Source organism: Myiozetetes cayanensis, unplaced genomic scaffold, assembly GCF_022539395.1.
Source record: "Myiozetetes cayanensis isolate MyiCay16 unplaced genomic scaffold, myiCay2020 scf22, whole genome shotgun sequence".
In the NCBI taxonomy this organism is placed as follows: domain Eukaryota; kingdom Metazoa; phylum Chordata; class Aves; order Passeriformes; family Tyrannidae; genus Myiozetetes; species Myiozetetes cayanensis.
In genome coordinates this window covers 2,828,620-2,850,526 of record NW_026087434.1, presented here as the reverse complement: position 1 = coordinate 2,850,526, position 21,907 = coordinate 2,828,620, and the positions used below count along the sequence as shown (strand labels likewise).

At 40.4% G+C, this 21,907-nt stretch overlaps 1 protein-coding gene across 1 annotated transcript in view; it reads left to right on the top strand.

Moving 5' to 3' along the window:
* The window catches only part of CEP112 (centrosomal protein 112), a 150,123-nt gene that overhangs the window by 42,765 nt on the left and 85,451 nt on the right, over window positions 1-21,907 (top strand). Inside the window, 2 exon segments of the mRNA XM_050319264.1 lie at window positions 8,782-8,917; window positions 12,162-12,269. Coding sequence (XP_050175221.1) covers window positions 8,782-8,917; window positions 12,162-12,269 — 244 coding nt within the window.

Genomic DNA, 21,907 nt, shown 5'->3' with positions numbered 1-21,907 from the left:
CTACCAACACCTCTTTTTTTTCTTTTTTTTTCATGGCTTCTCTTACCCCTCATCTGAACTTGTTTAAAATTCTTCGGGGTGAAGAAAGAAGGGCTAAACTTTCCAGAAACCAGCAGAACTGCTCCTATCTGGTAGCAGATTTTCACAACAGTCTCTCAAACACACGCATGCAGTTTTCAGGTATTTTGGAATTTGTTTTAGGTGGCAGTTCGAAAGGTTTCCAACCCTTTCCATGGTGGGAAAGTGGTGCCTGTAGGTGTTCAGTAAGATGCAAAAATGAAAAACTATTTACCTTTCTTTTCACAAATACACTTGTTTTCTCTGTGCTTTCTCTGGGTATCCTTGATGTGAGAGTCAAGCAAAAGAAGTTGATTTTCTCTTTGGAGATGGTGCTGTGGGGTTTCCTCACTGTGGACTTAAAAACCCCACTCATTTCACTGCTTTTCCTTATTCCAGTGAGTAGCTGTGGCAATGTTTGGGCTTCCCCATCCTGGACTGCTATTCCTGGAGGCTTTTTCAAGTGTGGTTCAGTGATGCTAATTGATATTTTAAATTTCAGGTTTTGTGCTTAGTGCAGTTATTACTGCTTCAAGGCTTTGCTTAATGGAAAATATCTGATAAAAATGTGTTGGAGCTTTTATTTTACTAATTCAAGTTGGAAAAAAAAAATGTTGCTTTGGGAAGGAAATACTTTTGGTCTGAATTACTCTTCTTGAAACCTTAGTCATTTCTTTATTCAGATGGCTTCTAATTGTCATCTCCTGGTGTGGTTTTGCCAGACATTTGGTTTTTCTGGGTCATTCCTTACCTGGCATTGTCACAAGATCCATGGACCTGGAGCTTTCCTCAGTTTTAAACTTGGTATTGATCCCTGTAAAGCCTTGGGAGAGTGGCTTGGATACCACACTTGCTAAAAGCAGAAGTTTAGAGAAGGCTTGTGTTTGTTTCATCTGAAAGGCTCTTTTTGCTTTAGTCAGAGGACATAAAAATGCCTCCAATTTTAGCACCAGGAGTTGTGTGTAAGGGCTCTTCTAGTCTTTATGATGACTAATATCTTGCAAAATTCCCTTGGTGTTTCCATAATTCTTCCTTTCTCTGTAACATCACAAAAGGGACCATGTAAAGGAAGTGAGGGTACAGAAATGTGAGAGAAATGAGTGTTGAACGTTCTGCTGCTGAGCTAATAAAGAGGGAAACAGATGAAGGGAAGGAAAAATAAACATGTGAAGTTGGAAGGCAGAAGGAGGTAGAATAAATAGCAGGGAAAACAATTTCATTTTGTTTGCAATTGTTAGATCCCATCATTTTTAAAAGAAGCTGTAGTTGGACTTTTCAAAATTATATATAGAAATTATATTTTGGCAAAAATAATGTGATTTAGAGCGAATCTTGAGAATTTGATTGTACCAAACCCTTTGATAACTTTGAACAGCTGCTTCTTCAAATACTCTTGTATGGGCTTCTTGTGGTGGTGTGAGTCACAAATGCCATTGCACCCAGAAAAACACAACAGCCTGAGAATCATCAATGCAGTGATAAATAAATAAAGGCACTGATAGCTTTAACCACAAGCTAATTTTTAATTTCTTTTTGCCTTTCTTGCTCCTCTAAGTTGAATCCAGATACTGAATAATTGCTTGTTGTTGTTAATATTTTTAGGATAATTGCCTAAGTGTAGCTGTTTTCCTGTAGTTAATTCCATTTTTTTTTTTTCCTTGGAAATGAAGTACTTGTGTGTGGAGGGAATTCTTGAAGGAATGGAAAAGCTATTACTATTTAGAGCCGGAAATAATTAAAGAAATATGAACAGGCATTGTCTTTAATTCCAAGTGTTGCAATTAAGAGTTTATACTCATGCTCATTGTGTTCATCATTATCTTTTACTAAAATATTGAGTGTTGCCTTGTTACAACAGTGGCATTATGATGAAAAAAAAAGCTGAGAGTGTGATTTAAACCCAGCAGTAACATGATGTGGCTGGAGGAGTTCTGATACAGTTCAGCTCTTTATAAAATAGGGCCGCGTGTCATTTTTTGGTGGGTTTGGCGGGTGTTTTTTTGTTTAGGTTTGGTTTTGTTTTCCTCCTCCTCTAAGAACCAGTGGAAAAGCAGCCAGCTGTCCTCCACTTGGGGATGTGAGCATCTGAAACCTTTTAGAGCAGAGGCAGTCAGAGTTTCCAGCATGTTGTAAACATCCCTGGAGCGCCGGCGATCGCGGCGCCGGAACCGTCGCTCTGGGGGCCGCCTCGCGAACCCCGAACGCAAAAATTGGGGGAGCTTTGCTTTTAATGACCTCACTTAAAAGCAAAAATCAAGGGTTCTATTAACTATTTACAGCCTTTCAGTTTCTTTTCCCTGCCCACCCCAAGTTTCTCTGGAGAGCTGCAGTTGTACCGAAAAAAGAGGAATGTAACATTTGATTTTTTTAATCCTTGTCTCTGGGACTGTCATGTCCCTCAAGATGGTTAGAGGGGTATCATATGGCATCTTCCTAGTGGTTACAACTGTGAAAATGTATAAGTGTATGAAGTGAAAGGTGTTGCCTCATGAGGTGAAGAGCATTGGTGTATCATGCTATGGCACTTCAATACTTGCTGTAATTGCTATTCTAATAATTAGTGTAATTAAGGGTTATTGCTGTTGCATTCACTAAATGAATATACAAATAATGGACACAAGTATCAGAATTGTTCCTTTATTATTCCAAAAAGCTTCCCTTTGATATCAGTGTATTTTATCTATAATCAGTGCATTATATTTCCAGGCTACATAGTGCCCAAAACACTGATGGAATGAGAAAAACCTTCAGTTGGCTAAACGAAAGTCTTACAGAGGATTGAACCCAATTACTGATTGTTAAAAAGCATGAAATGTTTCAGGCTGTCACCTTTTTTGGGGTCACTTAAAAACTACAAAATAGTATAAGGAAAAACTTTGATCCTTGTTGTTGCTTGATGATTATGATGGCTCCACTTCAGTTACACTTGATAATCTTAATTTTGCTTTAGTTTTTGTGTACCTTGTACAACTTTCTTTCAGCTTCATCAACAACACTACCAGCCTTCACTGAGGAGTTGAAGTTAATCATTCTAACAGTACTTTTAATGAAATGAAAATTGTGAAAATCCATGTCCACCAACCTGAGAAACAGATGAGCTGAGTGGATACTCATCATTCCTCAGAATTAAATTTCTGTATTATCCGTTACAACGTGGATGTTATTACTCTGAATCCTGAATAATATCATAGTACAATTATTTTAGCCATAAAAATATTTTCCTTAAATAAGCAGAATAACAGCATGAGTTCTGTATCCTTGTACCTCCTTAACAGGCTTAATCCTGGTGGTTCATCCTCATTGTCTTGGGTTTGCCAACCACTGTTGGCTCTGTCACTCCTCACACACCTCGGGCTGTGCTTTGTTAGTGTTAAGTGATTCTTCTTGCCTGGCTCTTCTCCTCTGCCTGGTGATTTCTCACATACTTTGTCCTTCAGATGGTTTATTTTATTCTCCCCCCCAGCTCTCTGTGCCACAGTGCTGTTCTCTGATCCCTATCTTTCCTTCTCTGCACCTCTTCTCTGGCTATCTCATGAATCTCTTTGCTGTCTGTGTTGCTGACTTGCTGGTCCACCTTTTAATTACAGCCTTGTCTCATTTTCTCAGTGCCATTATCTACACCTGTCTCTCTCATTCCCCCCTCTGTATTCTCCTAGTTGAGGTTTAGCTGCTGTCTCAGCATGGAAAAGCCATGACTGTTAATCTCTGTTTTAATCCTCCTGCCTTGATAACTGAGCCTCTGTGGTCTTTCCTATATGTGGTGTATCTGAATCTTGGAGACAGTTCCTGCAGTGTTGAGACAAAATTATAACGTTTTCCTTTCCAGCCACATTTACAACACTGGCCCAGCCTCTTAAGCCACATCTCATTCATCATTTCCCAGTGGCTGTTTTTATTCTGTTTGCACAGCACCTAGCACAACAGGACCCTGTCATTATTATAATGAGAAATAGTTATAATCATTATTAGTGTGTTTAACCAGTGTCTGGTTAATTTGTGAGCCATTAATTTTGAATGTAAGGCGTTATTCTTCCTATTTCTGTGTGATGCTATGCACGTGGAATATTATTTACTCTGAATTCATTAATGGCTTTAAGTAGTGGTTTAGTTGTTAATGTTATCTCATGATTTATTTAAAACATAAGTGTGTAGTTTAAAATAATAATTGTATTGTAAATATTCATTGTTGTAGCTTACTTGAAGGAATGCAGACCAGCTTTTTGATGTTAACATCTCAAAATATGCAAACTGTAAACAATTTATAAGTGGGTTCATGCTTTTTCTCATAAAGACAAACTCATCTTATTCTTAAAATTGGGGAGCGAACGATAGAATTATTCTTGGCTTTGTGTTTTTGGCTTTATTTCTTTGAAATGCTGAAACAAGTTAGAATGCCTTCTAACAACTTCGAAATATTAAAGTGCCCAGGGACAGGATAGGGATGATGTTTTGAAGGCAATAAATATTTCAGCTTCACATTTCAGTCTTTCTTCTTCGCTGCTTTGATCTGGCTTTGGTTTAGTTATCATTCCGCTTGAATGACTTCACACTGTCTTTCTTCCTCTCCCCACCAAAAAGAAGTGCTCTGCACACATTCCATATGTCTGGGTGCTGCCGTGGTAGGAGAGCCCTGGTTGTCTCCTGGAATATCTGCCTGTGCAGTCGGATACTCCAGGCACGGCTGGGTGGGTGTGTTTGGGCCCAAAGCTGGCACTTCAGCATCGTTATTTGTCAAAAAACAGTAGAGCAGGAAAAGCAGGGTTGTTCTTTGCGTGTTTCAGAGATCTGGCATTTCTACTGAAGCGTTTTTGTGTAACAATAAACTAACACAGCAACCCCCTCTTTTACAAACACGTGGTACTTTAGGCCTTGACACGTTATTTATGGAGTTGAAATAGTCAGCGTTCTAGGAGTGGTCTGCTGTGTGGAGTGGTTTTTAGTGGTTGTGGCACTAAAATGTGGGTGTAAATTGAGTTAATTTTTGTAATTGGGTAGAGTCCTGATGGTGCTGGAGCACCTCCATGGGAGGGGCAGTCTGGGATCTGGAGCAGGATTGTGGGTCAGCTTATATTTCCCTATATAAAGTGAAATATATGTGTGTGTACTGAATGGGTCCTTGTGCCTGTATACACACAGAAGATACTCAGGTGAAACTCCTGAAATGTGCTTTTGCATGGGAAGTTTGGCTGTGTCCATTCTGTTCACAGGTGTGCTTACACTTCATGTCTAAAGGGTTTTAATTTAATTTATTGAAGAGGCTGAGACCCAGACAGGAACCTCTCCTGCTCTTGGGTGCTGTTGGTGAGCCCTTGCTTTGGTACAAGGCAATGGTGGGAACCCTGTGAGTAACATGTTGGTTCATCCAACATTTGCTGCAACATCCCAAGTTTAATTAACCTCTCCTGTAAATCTCTGGATTGCCCCTTGTTTCATTAACGTGACTTGCAACGCTGTAATGTCTCAGTGTGTTCAGTTGTTACCTCTTGGAAAACGTTTTGGGAAGCAAAGCAAATGTTTAGGATTAAGCATGAAGAGAAAATACATAAGATGTTTATATTTCCTATTTATCAGTACATTTCAGAGTGCTGCTTTCTGAAATTGAGGCTCTGGACTTCATAGTCAACTTTCCCTGGGATGGTTTGTGCTGTGTAGGATTCCTGATTCCATTGCTGTATCCTTTATATGCTGAAACAAAAGGAGTGTGCTGCTTTTAAAATTGGGGCCAAGGAGTAAATTCACTCTATTTTTACATTCAGGCCGGCTCAGCTTTAGGGGATTTAAGTGATGTAATTGTGTTGTATTGGGCCCCACAACTTGTCCAACTGAAAAAAAAAAAAATAATCTTCAAAGTGAATATTTTAGTGCTTCATGCAAGGCACATTGCTTGGTGTCTTGGGAAAAAAAAGTGAAGCTTTTCTTATGTTTGTGAACCGAGGGCCATTGTTGTACAGGTTTTCTAAGCTTCTGTACAAATCTGAACTGCACAAAAAGTAGAGAGCTTTGGCTCCCACATCCCTTAAAAATGAAGTTTTATTCCTGGTTATAATGAGACATTGCATTTATTCATGGGATTAAGTCCTTAAAAGAAAGGAAGGTGCAGAAAACCAGATTCTTAGAAGTTTACGTCATAATATTTCAAAATAAAAATATCTTCCTAGGGAAGAAGATGCATAGATTTGGAGCCTCACTAAGAGCACGAGGACTGATGTCTTGTCCTGTTGTGTTTAGATTTGTTGTGTTTCCATCTGACTGGACCAAAACTGTCTCGTGACACTTGTCGGTGTGGATGTGTTTGAATAAGCTTTGATTTTTGGTTTTATTTCTAGTGTGGAGTGGAATTATTAGATGTATTTTGCAGGGAGAGAGGTTTGTTTGTGCTGAGTTAAGGATCTTGGGGAGAAGGAGCGAAGGTTTTACCCTCTCTGTGGTCCCTCCAAGGGAACACACGTGGACAGAGCTCTGCTGGTGAGCCTGACCACCTGTCCTCCCTTTCAGGATGCTGAGCTGTGTGAGGGTCTCAGAACGTAATTCAACCTCTCAGAAATTCTTCTTTCTGAGGTAGATTTTGTTGTGGAAGGGCAGAGGGCGATGTACTCACCATAATTCAGTGTCAAACAGCTGTGAACTTAAAAATATCTGTATTCAGCAGCTCCCTGGCACACGTGGGTTTAGGGGGATAACTGAGCCAAACACCTTTGCAGCTGGAGCTGATGGATAAATGAACTCTCCATAGCACTTCAGCCTCTGGAAGCATCATTTGTTGTGCCCATTCTGAGAAATGGTGGAGGAGTTTTGCACTCGCAGTTTTGATCTTTTGGATCCTCTGTGGTAGAAATTTAAATCCTAAATGATCGTTTTGCCACGTGAATTTAGATGGGGGGGGTGTGAAATGTTGGTTTGTTGTTTTTTTGCTGTGTAATTGTTATTGTTTTATGAATGAATGGAGAATAGGGTACTTTAGATTAATAGATGGATTATGCTTCCTCCTCAAAGGACTCTAGGAAATGGAATTGATGAAAATAAAGCATTATCTATGTGGATGTGATAGGATACTCTCTAGCAAATTTAAAGAAATTTTCACAGGTCTTCTATGAGCACAAACCCAAAACCCCTAAACAATTATCACCAGAAATGTGATACAGGATGTTGTTCTGTTTTCCTCATTTCTGCTGGGTAAGAAAGGTATTTTCCTTTTCCTGTAAGGAAAAGAACAGTCTCCCTACGTCTCAATTATTCCATCAACTGTAAAGTACCAAAAGAATTTATTTTTCTTTAAAATATGCATCATGAAAAAAACTATAAAAATAAACAGTAATATACTGACTCAGGGCTTGTGGCATTTCTTTGATCTCTTTGCTAATGGAATTACTCTGCTCTCCTTCTCTGCAAACTGCCCCTTTGTGAAGATGTAGGATTATGTTCTTTGTCCCATTGTCAAAGTCTGGTCTGAAAACCACAGAAGAGGATGTGAATACTGTAACTTTGGGCTTGGCAGCTTCCTGACCTTTCTGAAAGGCTCACTCAGTGCTGGAATAGCTACTTCAGTGCTGGCAAGGTGACAGACTGGATGAATTAGCTGGGCTTTTCCGTCTCTTATGTGTCAGAGTCTTTGTTTTATATGGAAATAATTTCTGTCAAAGTGGGAAATTTATAGTGAGGTGCTTCCTCTCTGCCTGTAGAATGAAAATGTCAGCCCCAGGTCTGTTTGAATGTGTCTTCTGTTACAAGCCATGGGTGGAGCCAGCTTTGTCCAGCGATGCCACCGTCGTGTGTCCTAACACAGTCAGGCAACTCCTCTGACCTGTGGGAACAGAAACGTGTCACAGAGAGTTATAAACACTGCCTGGTTGCTTTCTGTTTGAGGAATCACATCAGAACTTCTTAAATACTTACAGTTTACCAGAGTTTTTGTCGGTGTTGTGACAATATGTCGTCCATCTCTACTTTTTCGTGTGCATAAAATATTATAGATCCGTTGCTATTGATAAACCATCGTGTCTGAAGAAACCCAGCCTGGTTTCTGTAGGTGTCTCGAGTTTAATATGCCAAATAGCATAGGTTGTTCATGTAAAATATCTTTGCATAGAGGTTTAACATCTGCAAAGGCTGAATAGGTATTACAGTGTTACGGGTTTCTAATAGATTAAGAAGGTACCACGTGTCACGCATTACCCCGCTCTGCATTTTGAGATATGACAAGCAGGGAATAATCCTGCACCTTGTCTGAGCAAAGATGGCACTGGGATAAATTTTTTTTTTTTTTTTTTAATGGGAGTAAGTGATCATGTCAAAAGGAGTTTGTTTAAATATTGGGGGGGGGGGTGTTAAATATAATTTAATCAAATCTCGTTTGTTATTAATTATATATTATTACTATTAAGTTACGTTAATGGAATCTCATTTAAAGGTGAGATTAAGGAAGGGGGTTCTCCAGCAGGTAGTGAAGCATTGAAATCAACACAGGCTGTGAGGATGGAGGTATTGTTGTGAGCTCTGAAGGCCGGGTTTGGGCATGCGAAATTCAACCGGGGAAAGCGAAAATAACTCGGGCCTTCCATTCCCTTCTTCAAAGCCCTGCCAAGGGAAGTTGGGCAGAAGCTGGGACAGGAAATTGAAATCTGAATACTATTTTCAACTGATCGGGTTAAAGGCCTCTCTTTTACACCAGCACACTTGTTCTTTTATTTGATACTTGAACTCTGAAAATTTTCTGTGACTTTCTAGGGAGAAGGAGGAGCAGCTGAGGCGGGTGACGGAGGTACAGAGGCTGCAGGCCCAGCAGGCAGGCGCTGCCCTGGAGGAGTTTAAGCGGCAGGTGGAGCTGAACTCAGAGAAAGACTCTGCTGAAATGAAACAGCGGGTGAGGAGGTCACAATGCCAGCCTTTCTGAAACTCTGGCGCAGTGGGATAGCGGATTCTGATCTTATAATGCCAGAAACATGCTCCACTTGAGAGTGCTACATCAAAATCTTTCACAATGTAGTGTCTTTGCCAGCAAGTCAGAAAGGGATGGTGGCAGTTGTTTCATCTTTCTAACAAAGCCAGAATTGTCATTGTTATAAAGATATCTGCAGTTATGATACTGATTAGGGATTTTTCAGGAGTGAGAGTATAAAGTGTTAGTTTATACACCCTATGGAACAACGTTTGTCATTTTCCACTTAAATGTGTGTCTCTTCCTACTCTTTTCTGAACGACTCTGTCTCCCATTAATGAGCTCCTGTAATCAGTTTGAGCCCAAGCAGGGGCAGGGCCATTGTGGCTGCTGGCAGTCATGTGCACAGGATGGAAAAACCCATTCTTCTGTCCCTAAAAAGCAGGGACTTGAAGTAGCAAGATTTTAATGGCTCCAGTTTCTTACAGAGCAAACAGGAGTTAAACCATCCCCCCTGGGACTTGACAAATGCAGCCCAGGGGCTGAAATGAGGAACAAGCAACAGGTGATCAAACAGAAGGGGAGGAGAGGGATGTTTCCTTAACTCCCTTGTGTGGTTGAGATCTCCAAGCATAACTCCAGCTTTTAATTCTGCCTGACCATATAGTCAGTGTTCCAAACTCACCTACTGTAACCCACCCTTGCTGCTGACAGGAGGGTGCTGCAGACTGGCACTGGAATGGATTGCTCAGGATGCTGGCTTAGAACTGAGGAAATTCTCTTTTTGTTGTTGTCACAAAATTACTTTTATGGAAGTCTTCATTGCTGGTATTTTTAAGACCCGTGCAGACAGCAAATAATAGAATTTGGGAAGTAAAAAGCAAGAGCAAACTTAAAAAGGCAACATGTGTTCAGCAAACTGGACCCACGAGGGCAATACAACAAATCCTGCAATTTTAATCTGACATTTTCTGTACTACACAACTCTCCTGCAATTTATGACTTGAAGTAATACCCTATTTCTGCTCCAAAAGGGATATAGTCTCGTTCTAGAAAGTTTAACAATAAAATTTCAAAAACCTCCAGCAAATAAAACCAATCCAAACCTAAAGGAGGTGCAAAAGAGTTCAGAAAACTTAGTCACTTGTAATTTTAAAATGACAGATTTCTTTTAGAATTTTGCTGTTTTCCGGGAAATTTTGCAAGCAAACTTTGCTGATTCCATGAATCAGCCATAGGTTCACTCTGTCCCTACTTGCCTGCTAAGATCTAGAAATAGTAAATGGTTTTGTAGAGTTGAGCAATACTGTTCTGCAGGAGCCAAGGTCCAAGGAAGTACATCAAAGGAACAGTGCTGTGGCTCTCTTCAGAGCTTTGGCCCTTCCCATTATTCTGCATCCACATAATCTTTCGATAAATCACCTGATACGTTGGAACATAGTGGAAAATTCTCTGCTTTGTGGTTAAGTGGGATGTGTTACTTATACAACAACAACTGCAGTAGCCATAGCAACGCCTCACTTTTAACCACATTAGAAATACTGGGCTTCTAAAGCCATTTTTGGGGTGTGGTAAAGTTAATTACGGGGATGAGTGGGATGGGGTCTGGCACTTTCAGTTCTTGTAATCAATATTTGATTCATTAGTCTGGCTGTGTGATATTCTTTTGCCATCTGCTTCCTATTTTGTCAAGCTTGTGATTATTATGAAGAGTCACCTGATGCCCACTGATGGGGGAGTGATGGTTTTTAACTGCAGGATCTGCTTTTTTTTTCCCCCTATAGTAACCAACAAAAAGAGGAACAAATACATAGGCTGTGTTATTGGTACTTTAGATCTGGGGCTTCCTGGGTTTGGCAAATAATGATCAGGAGCTTTCATTGCACTCACAGGAAATATATGAATGTGGCCTAATGAGTAAACCACAAAAACCAGTAGATTTAAGGAATCTTTGCATATGTTTCTATTATTTCACATTTTAGGATGTTTTCATTCTGTTAAAAAAAAAAATCCTTTAATACAGTAACAAGATGTGTTATTTTTCTGGGTTTTATTAACCTGAGTAAAATATGGCCATGGATGTGCAATTTGAGTAAGCTGGAGTGGGAGGAAATTATTCATAAAATATTCACTGAAGTCCCTTTTCTTAATGGCAGATAGTACAGTGAGGTTCAAGAGCTGCTTCCTTTCTATTCTATTTTACTACTTTCTAGTTGGCCAACTGCTCCTAGTCCTGCACCTTCCTCTCTTGCTGAACTACTTTCCAATAAAATGCTTTTCCCTCTCCGAGTGCTGCCTTTTCTCCTCTTTCCTGGCTTGGGAGTGATGTCCAGGCCAGTTGGCACAGACATCTGTTTGAAGGCTGAGCACTCCCTTAGGCCAAGCAGGATTTTGGCTTGTGGTTCAGGAATTCGTGTGTTTCTTCTTTCTGTGTAGCAGATGGGCTTGTGGCAGCACTGCCCCTCCAGACCCCTGCACCCTTTTCTCTCTTTTAGGGAGACATTTTTGTAGGGGGATGGTTTATTCACTGCTTGTGGTGGGATCTAGATCTAAAAGTAATTGATGAGTATGCACTGCAGCATAGTAATATATATATATATATATTCCCCTGGAAACATGCCTGATGTACAGCTAACAGTTGTGCTTTTGATACAAAAGCCTTTGTTAATTGAGTTGTGAAATTGCTTCCTTGATGCTGTGTGCTGGAATCTGTGGGACTCATTATTCAGAGGCGATGACTATCTTCAGAGGACTTCACTTGCAGCCAAATAATTCTCTTTTAAGTTATTTTCTGATTTAATGTAAACTTAGTTTAAATGTGCAGTTTATGCACTGACTCGCACACGATTTCCCTTGAATTTCCACAGGCAGTGTATTTTTGAGTGAAATATATTTGAGTCTTAAATATGCCTAGAAAAAGTATTCACTTAATTTTGATGGGATGTTCACCACTGTTGAGTGAAAAACTGAGTCAATACTTTGTAATCAGGGAGTGGCATGACATAAATGATCACTCTGCCCTGTGGGTAACTAATAATCCTGTAGTGACTGAATATTCATTTTCACCACAAGTGATGTTGTTACCATTCCCAACAAGTGATATTCTCCTCTTTGATGGTTTACGAACAACCCTAGAAACATCAGAACATTTCAAGCTATACCTTCTTCTTTCTTTTTTTTTTTTTTTTTTTTTTTTTAAATTAAATATTCCCTTTCTTTTACCTCGTAGATGGCAGAGGTTGAAGCTGATCTAAGCAGATCAAAATTGCTCCGGGAGAAGCAATCCGAAGAATTCTCCTGGCAGTTGGAGGAGGTCAAGAAAAGATATGAACAACAGGTCAGTCCCTTTGCTCCTTCAGGTGGAGGGGAGGAGGGACAGCCCTTCCTGCAGCTGTGGGTCAGTTCCTGGGGCAGGCTGAGCCCTGTTCTCACTCTGTGTTTCTGTCCTTCCTCTAAAGACACCAATTTATAGACATTCAGAGCTGATTTATTGGGGGATGGAGGAGGAAGAGCCTACCCAGAAAATATTTTTGTTTCCTCTTCGCCATCCTTTGTACCTCTGACTCTTTCAAACTGTTTCCCAGGCTTCCAGGTGGCAACACCTATTTTCATAATCACCAGATTAAATTATTTGATGCATTATCTGTTTTTCTTCTTGCCGAGAAGCAGCAGTTTATTCATTTTATCATTTTGAGCGCGGGGCGTGTTCCTCCAACTGCTTGTTTTGGCCCACTGATAGTGGTTTTCTTCATTGTAAAGTGATTTCAGGGTTGGGGAATATTCAGGAAACATTTGGGTGGAGACAAGAAAGTTGAGTTCAGTGGTGTCATGGAGTGTAAAGGGAAAAAAGCAGAAGTAGAAGTAGACAAATGATGGCACGATAGAGGTTTGAGAGCTGCACAGCTGGAACAACCCATCACAGCTGGTGTGAGGTGCTACTTGGTCATGGAAGTAAAGTGGCCACTGTTGGTAACACCTGGTAAAGGATTAAACCTTTTTTTGAGTTCCTCCCGGGAATGATGTGGTTAATCCATAAAAGTTCTCCCTCATCAAGGTGGATACAAGTTTGCATTTCCACCAGGGCAGTGTGGTTTCATTGCTTTTTATCCTCTGTGCTGTGAGAGGAGGAACCACTGCAGTTGGCTTTGGCACAAGAGCTACTCTGGTCCTTCTGGAAGGGGCTTTCTCAAGGAATTAAGGAACAAGAGGACTTTGGTAGGTGTTGGGAGAGACCTTTGCCTGTGCTCGGGAGGAACAGTAGCATGTTTTGTGTAGGAGGGACTTTGCTGGTTCAGATCAAAGTATTTTCCCTGCCCTCACTCAGAACTGTCAGTGAGTGTCACCACTTGGGTTGCCAGGATTTTGTTCCCAGTCTTAGGAACATGATTGATAGAGGTAAATACTAACCTGCAACGTATAAGGATTTAGGACATTCTTGTTCCTACCTACAAATGGTAATTTTTTCTTTATTATCCATGGTAAGATCTACCAAACCATAGATAAAATTTTCTACCCAGTACTCAGCTGGCTTTACTCACTAAAGGCAAATGATAATGTCTTGTGTTGTCATGGTTTGTTTTTATGTGTTTTCTTATAACCTCACCCCTATTATATTCACACCTTCTGGAGAGTGGATGAAAAAACCCCAAACCCAAGAAATTAATGTGAGAGTTAAAATGGTTTTGGTGACTCGTTTTCCGTTGCTCCTCTGTAACAATGTTGATATTGTGGTAAACATCAGTGAAAGCATTTTCCACTCAGAGGAGATGTTTACTGCTTCCCTTTTATTTTATTTAGGATAGCTGCTTTTTACTGTAAGAAAGAACAGCTAGGCTTTATGAAACATCACTGGAACCCAAGGAAAGGGTTTCAGCACTTAACAGCTAAACAATGAGAGCCTCAGAAGAATTTTCAGTGGAATCCTGTTTGTGCCCTTTTTAAAAATTTGTTTCTCTTTGTACTTCATTTGGAATGTTCTTTGAAAACTTGTGAGCATGAAAAATATGTGACCCTTCCTGCAGATTGCAGTGGGTTATCACTGGAAATGATGTTCCTTTTGTATGGTCCTTTCTGCAGCACAAAGCCCCTTCAGCCCCACCACGGAGCGGGATGAGCTCAGTCCTTCCACACTTAAAATTTCCTTTCAGTAGTTCCAGCTTCTGTTTCTCTGTATTACCCTCTGTTTATGCTTCAGAGCTCCTAAAGCATTTTTTAAAGCACACTTTTCCTTGCCTCGTTTTACTGCATATTTCTTTGGTTGTTACTTGGGGAGGAATGGGCTGATTGAAACTGTTTAAATAGGGCAGTAAATTAGAGCTGGGGATACATTTTGACCAGGGCTCTAACAGACTTCCACTTGGAAATGACAGCCAACCAAAATCCTGAATATTTTACCTGAAAAATGTAGTAATTGCTTTGAGATGTTCTGCCTCAAGTGTCTGAATCTAATTGTCAAATGGAATTTACACACAAAGGGAAGGAAAATTGACCCTCAGCTCTGTTTGGCACAGCGAGTGGCAGGGGTGGTGCTGAAGGCACTCTGGACAATTCACCTGCCCATACATTTAATGAAATTGGTAATGGAGAACCAAATTAACTGATGTGTTATCATGTTCTCCAATCTGAGAAATGTTTTGGAAATGGAGGGACTTGAGAGCTGTGGTTTCACCTCTCTGCTTTATAGGAATAGTTGCCTGTGTTTCACAGGACTCTCCTGGAATACTGATTTCCAAGAGATTACTGCTCTCAACATGTTGGTTGTGGGGCTGAAAGATTGCTCTGCCTGAAGCTTAGACACAGTGATATGTTGATATTTATCTGATATTTTTAACAACAAATAACCTGATATATATTGATCTTTATGTTTGTTTGTTTGTTTGTTTTTGCTTGAAAAAGAATTAGGACAAAACCATGCAAACCCATGGCAGTTGATATTTTGTTAACTTTTCAAATGCATTGAAATCCATTAATAAAGTGAAGAAGAACTTTTGGATCTTGCAGTATTTGGTTTCAGCTCTCACACGTCTCTCCTGGTTCATTCATCTGATTCAGTGCCACTTGCTTTTGAAGTATCCACTGAGAACACTCTTAGAGAGAAACTGGGGGATTTTTTTTTTTTCTTTAAATATACTTTAGCTCAACTTTGTTCTACTTGCAGCTGTTCGATTTGAAAGTATATTTTGAAGAAAAAAAAAAAATAACTCCAGCAGCACCACAGTTCCTATCTGCTGGGAGCAGCTGCTTTCGGCACTTCAAAGCCAGTGGACACCACAGTGAAGGCCTCAGCCTTTCCTGCCTTTGAAATGGTTGCAGGATCTATGGTTGGGCTTTATGGCACTGTCAGCACAGGAAAAAAAAAAAAAAAAAGTTGTTTGGTTTTTTGCACCCCCTCCCTTTATTCTTTTTTTTTTTTTTCATTATTATTTTTTCCTACTTTCGAATTACATGCCCCGGTTTAGCTCCCAATACCTGGGAGGTGTTTCTGCTGAGTTCATTCTCGTGTTTGAAAGAGCACATGCCCAAGTAATGCATTTGAGTCAAATTTGACAGGAAATTTAAGGAATTTGCTGGTTTTTTCCATGTCAGTGGAACACTTTCTGAGAGCACATCTCTCGTGCCAAGTGGTGATACCCCAGCAGAGTGCCTGTGGTGGGACAGGGCTTCATGCAGGGACTTCCAAGCAGACTTAAGCACATCCTCACTTTTGTTTCAAGCAGGTTTTCATAAATTGTCATGAATGGAACACTTTTCAGTGAACTTAATGTTTGATGTTAACATTTAAATGACATTAGCTTGTCCTTTAAAACAAACCAAACCAATAATAGTCACTATGATGGCTGTTACCCCCATGTTTTACTATGAATAGTTGCTGAAGTGCTATAACTGAGTGAACATGGAACAAATGAGATGCAAGATTAGTAAGAGAACCAAAATCTAGGAAATTTGGTTTTCCTAACAGAGAGTGATCACACTATGATACAACTGACGAGTTACTGTGATAGCAGGTTGGTGTTACCTGATGAGTTATGGCCATGCTTTCTGAGATTAGAATGCCAACCTAAATATATAAAATAAGCCTTTCAGTTTGGTTCATCTTTAACTGTGTTTATTCCATTTAAAATAATTATTCATGCTTCCATAGGAAAGTGGGAAGCTGTTATGTGATAGCTGAAGAATCTCCCTATATCTCAGGAAATCCTTCCTTGCAACATTTATTGTTGGGGTCTGACTTCTCTAAAACTTGTGAAAAAAAATAATTAGAGTTGTCATCTTGTCCTCTTAAACCAAATAGGAAAGAAAGAGGACACCTTCAGAAATATTTCACTGGGCATTTAACAGAATCGCTTTGAAATCATGTTAAAGATGAGTAAATAGTCTATGCCTTTAAGCTGGGAGCACAACAAAGGTGTGGTTGAGGTTAAATATGCCTTTTAGATTAAAGAAAGAGAGGTAAAGAAGTGTGAAATCAGCTGGTTCAAAGTGAAAAAGCGTGTCTGTAATCTCACCTGCCAGCAGCAAGGACAAGTATCCGAGGTGGTGTTGGGAAGTTGTTCTTATTTTAGCAGTGTGCTGCAGCAGAGGAAAATACTGAGAGGAAGAATGTGCTTTAGATCTTTCTGTATGTCTTTTATAACTTTGTGGGAGGTTAACTTAAAGAAAAGAGTAGCCTCTCTCAGGTAAAACATTAATTTTGTAATTACAACATTGTGTTTTTATACACAAGTGCCTGTATTTAAAAGCAAACACCTTATTCAGTGCCACTCAACATCAAGGTTCCAAGCACAGTCTCATCCTCAGTTGCTTAAAATAATTCTGAAGTGTTACTTAGTTCAACATGTAATGGTTGGGCATCTTTCCTGCTAATTTTTAGCTGTTTAACTTCATGCCAAGAGATTTCACCAGTGTTTGGATGCTCAAGGCTGTGATGATGTTGTTTTGCTTTTGCTTAAATCTGCAGCGATAATTCCGTGAAATGCTGGAGGTGTGGGGTATTTTTGACCTGGGTGTGTTTTTATCAGGAAGTTTAGGGTATTTTTGACCTGGGTATGTTTTTGAATTTTCCCCTTGAAGATCTACCCAAGTGTATTTAGGTAATAAACATTGTTTAATTCAGATGTTCAAGAGTTCATCATCAAAATGTTCTGAAGAGTCTCGCAGAGAATTTCCACGTTCTCTCTAGGAAGTCGAGCCAGAAGAATTTTTGTATGACTGAGTGGTGTAAAGGCTGTGACCTCCTGAGAGAGAGGGGAAATACAGCATAGGTCAGGAGAAGAGTGAAAAATGGAGATTAAGCACTGACTCCATAGAAGCTGCTGTGACTTGAGGATGGGACATGGAAAGGAAGCTCCTCAGGGAAGATAAGTTCTGTCCATGGAAGGAATTTGAGAGTAGCTGTGTAAAGCTGATGCAGTGGGGTCTAGAGCTGTTGAAGCTGACAAATGACCTTTAGCCCTGGGGATCAGGAGCAGAAGGAGTCAGTGGGAGGGTTGGTGTGGGCTGGACTTGGCTCTTCCTCCTCATCAGTGCTGTCCTGAGCCACAGTCACTGTACCTTAAACCCTGAGCCCAGCTGATGCTCCAGCCTTCAGAGGCATTACCTGGACACACTGAGAGAGAACAAGCTTAAGCTTAACGTTCAACTCACTTTGTCCCCATGCCTCGTCTCTCAGTTAAGAGTTCCTGTCACTGCTCTTCCTTCCATCCTGACTTTCCTTCTGGCCTCCTCCTTCCTTTTCTATTTTTCTCTTGCTTCTCTTTTACCAATCTGTCACCCACTCAAGAGACAAAAATACTTACAAAGACCTGCTTGAAATCTGCTATTCCTCACACACACCGATGTTCCAAGTGTTTCTTAGCTGTACTTTAACCTGTTCAGTTTTATTCAGAGATCCACAATCCATTTTTAATATGCTAGTTTAGTTATGAGGACATTCTTTGTGAAAAGCTTTGTTCCTCTCCTCTTTGTCTGTAGTCTAAGATAATTGAAATGCAGTCTGTTCTTGCAAGGAGGCCAAATGAGCACGTTAGTAGAAGCTCTAAATTTTTCATGTCATCAGCAACAAGCTGCATAAATTTCATTTAATAAATTAATCTAGGATGCATAAACGTTTCCTTTGAACCATCCTAACACGCAGATGAATGCCTTTTGTGCAGGATATCTGAGGAATAGTTTCTTCAATCAACATCAACTTTTCACTTTATAGCTAAAGCTCACAAATGGGAGAAGGAGATGAATTTAACCTCCAAGTGAAGAGTGGGTGGAAACCTTCTCATGGTACCATTGCTGTTTACAGACTTGTTAACTAGACAGATGGGTATTGGCACTGTCTCCTTCAGGCATCTAACTTTGTGATTCAGAGTTAAAAGCCTGAGCTCCCTGTATAGTCAACAGAATCAACTTGGAGGGGAGGAGGGAGAGGGGAGCCGATTCCAGGAACACAAACGGGTGCCTGCAGTAAATAGCGAGCGAGGCGGCGAACGGCTCTGAAGTCGCTTCTCAGTGTTCAAAGAAGGTCCTTGGATAAACTCTGAATCCCTAAACAAAGGCTGTGTACAGTAAATTCTGTAGCAGAGCCTGCTACAAAGAGGCCCTTGCAGTGACTCAGGGCCTGTTAGTTTGTAAGGAGCATTCCTGTTTGTTCGGTGCGGGCTGGGAGGGGACGGGACCTCCTCATGGTGATCCTGGTGCCGAGTGGGATTTAATCACAGGGATGCAGCTTCATTTCCAGTATGTTGTGGGCTTACAGGGAGACTGGAAAGGGTTTGTGTTTTTTTTTTTTTTTTGTTTGTTTGTTGTTTTTTTTTTGCAAGGGCACGTAATGGCAGGACAAGGAGGAATGGCTTTAAGCTGAAGGGAGTGTAGATTTAGATTAGATATTAAGCGGAAATTTTTTACTATAAGAATGGTGAGGCCCTGGCACAGGTTGGCCAAAGAAGCTGTGGCTGCCCCATCCCTGGAAGTGTCCAAGGCCAGGTTGGACGGGGCTTGGAACAACCTGGGTTAGTGGAAGGTGTCCCTGCCCATGGCAGAGGGTTGGAACTAGAAGAGCTTGAAAGGTCCCTTCCAACCCAAAGCTACTCTATGATTCCATGATTTTATAAAAAATTAGCTTGTGCCAGGAAGATTGGGAAGATGGGATTGAGATGGTATTTGTGTTGCCCATACTTTAAAGATACTAGGATTCTTAGAGGCCTTTGTAGGGAAAAATGTACAGATCAGGTATATAATTATATAAATGGTCAAACCACTCAAGTGTATTGTTGTAGGATAAATCAAATTGCAGCTTAGGCAAAGACCAGCTTGTTTCTTAGTTTGCAGTTGAAATAGAATTATTAGTGGTTGATGGAAAGGTGTAAGTAAAACAGGAAACACAGGTGTGCCAGTTAAATTATTGCAGCCTCCAATGAAATAGAAAGTCAATGCATTTGCTCTGCATGTGCACTACCCCACGTGCAGTTGCTGCTTCAGTGGCAATGTGTGGTTCTGCACAGATTATTTTTCACTGTCCCATGTGGCCTTGGCTTGTTATAACCCTTATATCTCGGGAGTACTTTGTGTTCCAAATTACAGGAAAAATCTGAAGAACCCTGTGTACGTTTTAAATCCGTTTAATTTACCTGTTCCAAAGGAGTTCTGGTAAAAAGAGTTGTGGTTTCCTCCCTTGCCTTGCAGTGAAGATTCCTCTTTTCTGCCCAAAGTTATGCTAAGCCAGAGCCCAGCATGATTAATACTCGCTCCTCCAGCCTGCTGGATCAGATTACTTTTAGAAGGAGTATTTGTGGAGATGGATAATCCCCATATCCTCACGAAACATGCACGTTTATTTATAGGCTTAGGAGCCAGAAAACGCCTGATTTTTCTGGAGTTGTTATTTGGGGACAGGTCATGGCTGGTTTTGAGCAGGGTAATGATGGAGACACCTGATTTATAAACACTCTTAACTGCTTTTAAGATAGAAATACTGCAAATAGATGTGCTGTAGGCCTCCTGCAGAGTGATTTTAACTCAGTTCTTTGCTATGACATGTGTAATACCTCGGTGGCTTCTCCAGTCCTCAGAAGTTCAGCCTTGCCAAAACAGTGCTTATAAAATCATCCTGCCATGCAAAACTCTGTTTTATATAGGTGTTACTTAAAATATTTCTGGAATTGCGGACATAAATTTACATGAATTTTCATACTTTGGTGTCAGATATTTATTGTAGCAGTTACATTTTTCAAAGGGGTAGTGAGCTAACTAATTTCCTCTCCCTCCTTTGGGGACTCTAAAAAGAATTTCAAAGGCGTACTTGTTCTTGAGAACAAGTTGAAATTGTTCTAAAATTGAAAAGCCTAAACTTAGTGTGTGATGTAAAAGCGAAAACTGGAGAGTGGAAGGTCTTGTCTATATTAGGGACTTTTAAAAAGGTATTTGCTGACGTTGATTATATGAAAAGTATTTGGCTTCTGAAAATATCTCCTGCAATCAGCAGGCGGTTTATGGTTGATCTTTGTTCTTCAGATGTACTAAGAGCATTTCACTTTGGGTGTTTAGGTTGTCTCTTGTTTTAGCAACTTGTCCTAAAGCACCTCCCCATTGAGTGCAGTTCACCAGCTGGGGTTGTCAGTGCCCTGGGCATGAACCACGTTGCCAAATTTGTTTGGCATCTTGTATGTGTGTGTGAGGGAATAACGAGAGACCGTCACAGTTCTTGGATTAATCTTTTTTAGCTTTTGTTAAGAGTTTTGTTTTCTTTTTAAAATTCTTTTCCCTGCAAGAGCAAGGAAATACTGTTAGATTTCAGTTAAAAGCTGAATTTAAAAGAAATAGTGTAATTCAAAGCTAAGTTTAAAATAAACAGTGTAATTTTGGTGGCAGCTTAGTAAATCAGCTGCTGGCCGTTGCCTTGAACATGATTCTATCATACTAGTGTGGAAAGAACGAAAATATGAAGAATTCACATGAGATCATAATCTCAAATACTTGTTACTTGATAACAACCATTTTCCATGGTAAGAAAAGCTGTGTCAGGTCAGACAGTCCTGCTTGGTTTTGTGTCCAGGCCGTGGCTGGAGACAGGAACAGATGCACAGAGAAGGGAATGAGAGATTTTTCATCTTTGGGAGGGCAAGATGAGGAAACATCCAAGGCACAATGAATGCCGTGTGATTATGGTAATAGGGCACACACGATTATTTAATGAATGTTTCTTTTCAGCGTCGCCCCTAATTCCCATTGTGAATCCCGTGTTGCTTGTCTGGCTGAAGTGTGTGGGACCTACAACTGTCTGTCTTCTGGACACTCAGACACTGGGCTGGAGGAGACGTTTTAATGTGCTCTGATCAAGTGCTCAGCATCAAGGGGTACACGCAGAGAGATCTCAACACGATACAACTTTTAAAGGAGGTGGTTTTGTTATATCATTCATAAAGGCGTTCTCACCTCAAAGAGAAGGCAGAATCTGTCTGCTTTATGAAGAATTAATACAGTTTTCTTGCAGCTTCCTGGGATGAAGAAGTCCTGTTGTGGCTGAAAAGCAGGATGGATTTTCTGTTTTCCTTTTGTTGGTATACACTAAATTTTTCCCGTTAAAAAAACAACCCAATAGCAATACAAGAGTGAGGGAGGAAGGAGTGGAAGAGAAGCCGTGGTGCTTGGCAGCAGTTCTGAGGAGAGCAGGAGCTTCAGGGAGGGCTCACCAGTGCAGTCGAATGGCTCAGTTATTTCATGTTATTTGTACAGGAAAGCAGGTTTTTGCTGGTTCTGAATGTGAAGTCCTTTGTTAGGGAAGATGGGTTTGGAGGTCTTTGAGGGATGAAAATGCTGTGGTCCTTATCCTTTTTCTCCTCTCCTGTCTCTCCACCTCTGCTCCCTGCCAGAAAGTTTAAAAAAAAAAAAAAAAAGAAATCAAACTGAGGGGAATAGTTTGCTTGAAGTGGGGAGGTGGATTTTTTTACTTCAACAAATTTGCCTTTGGTAAAACACCTCCCCTCACGG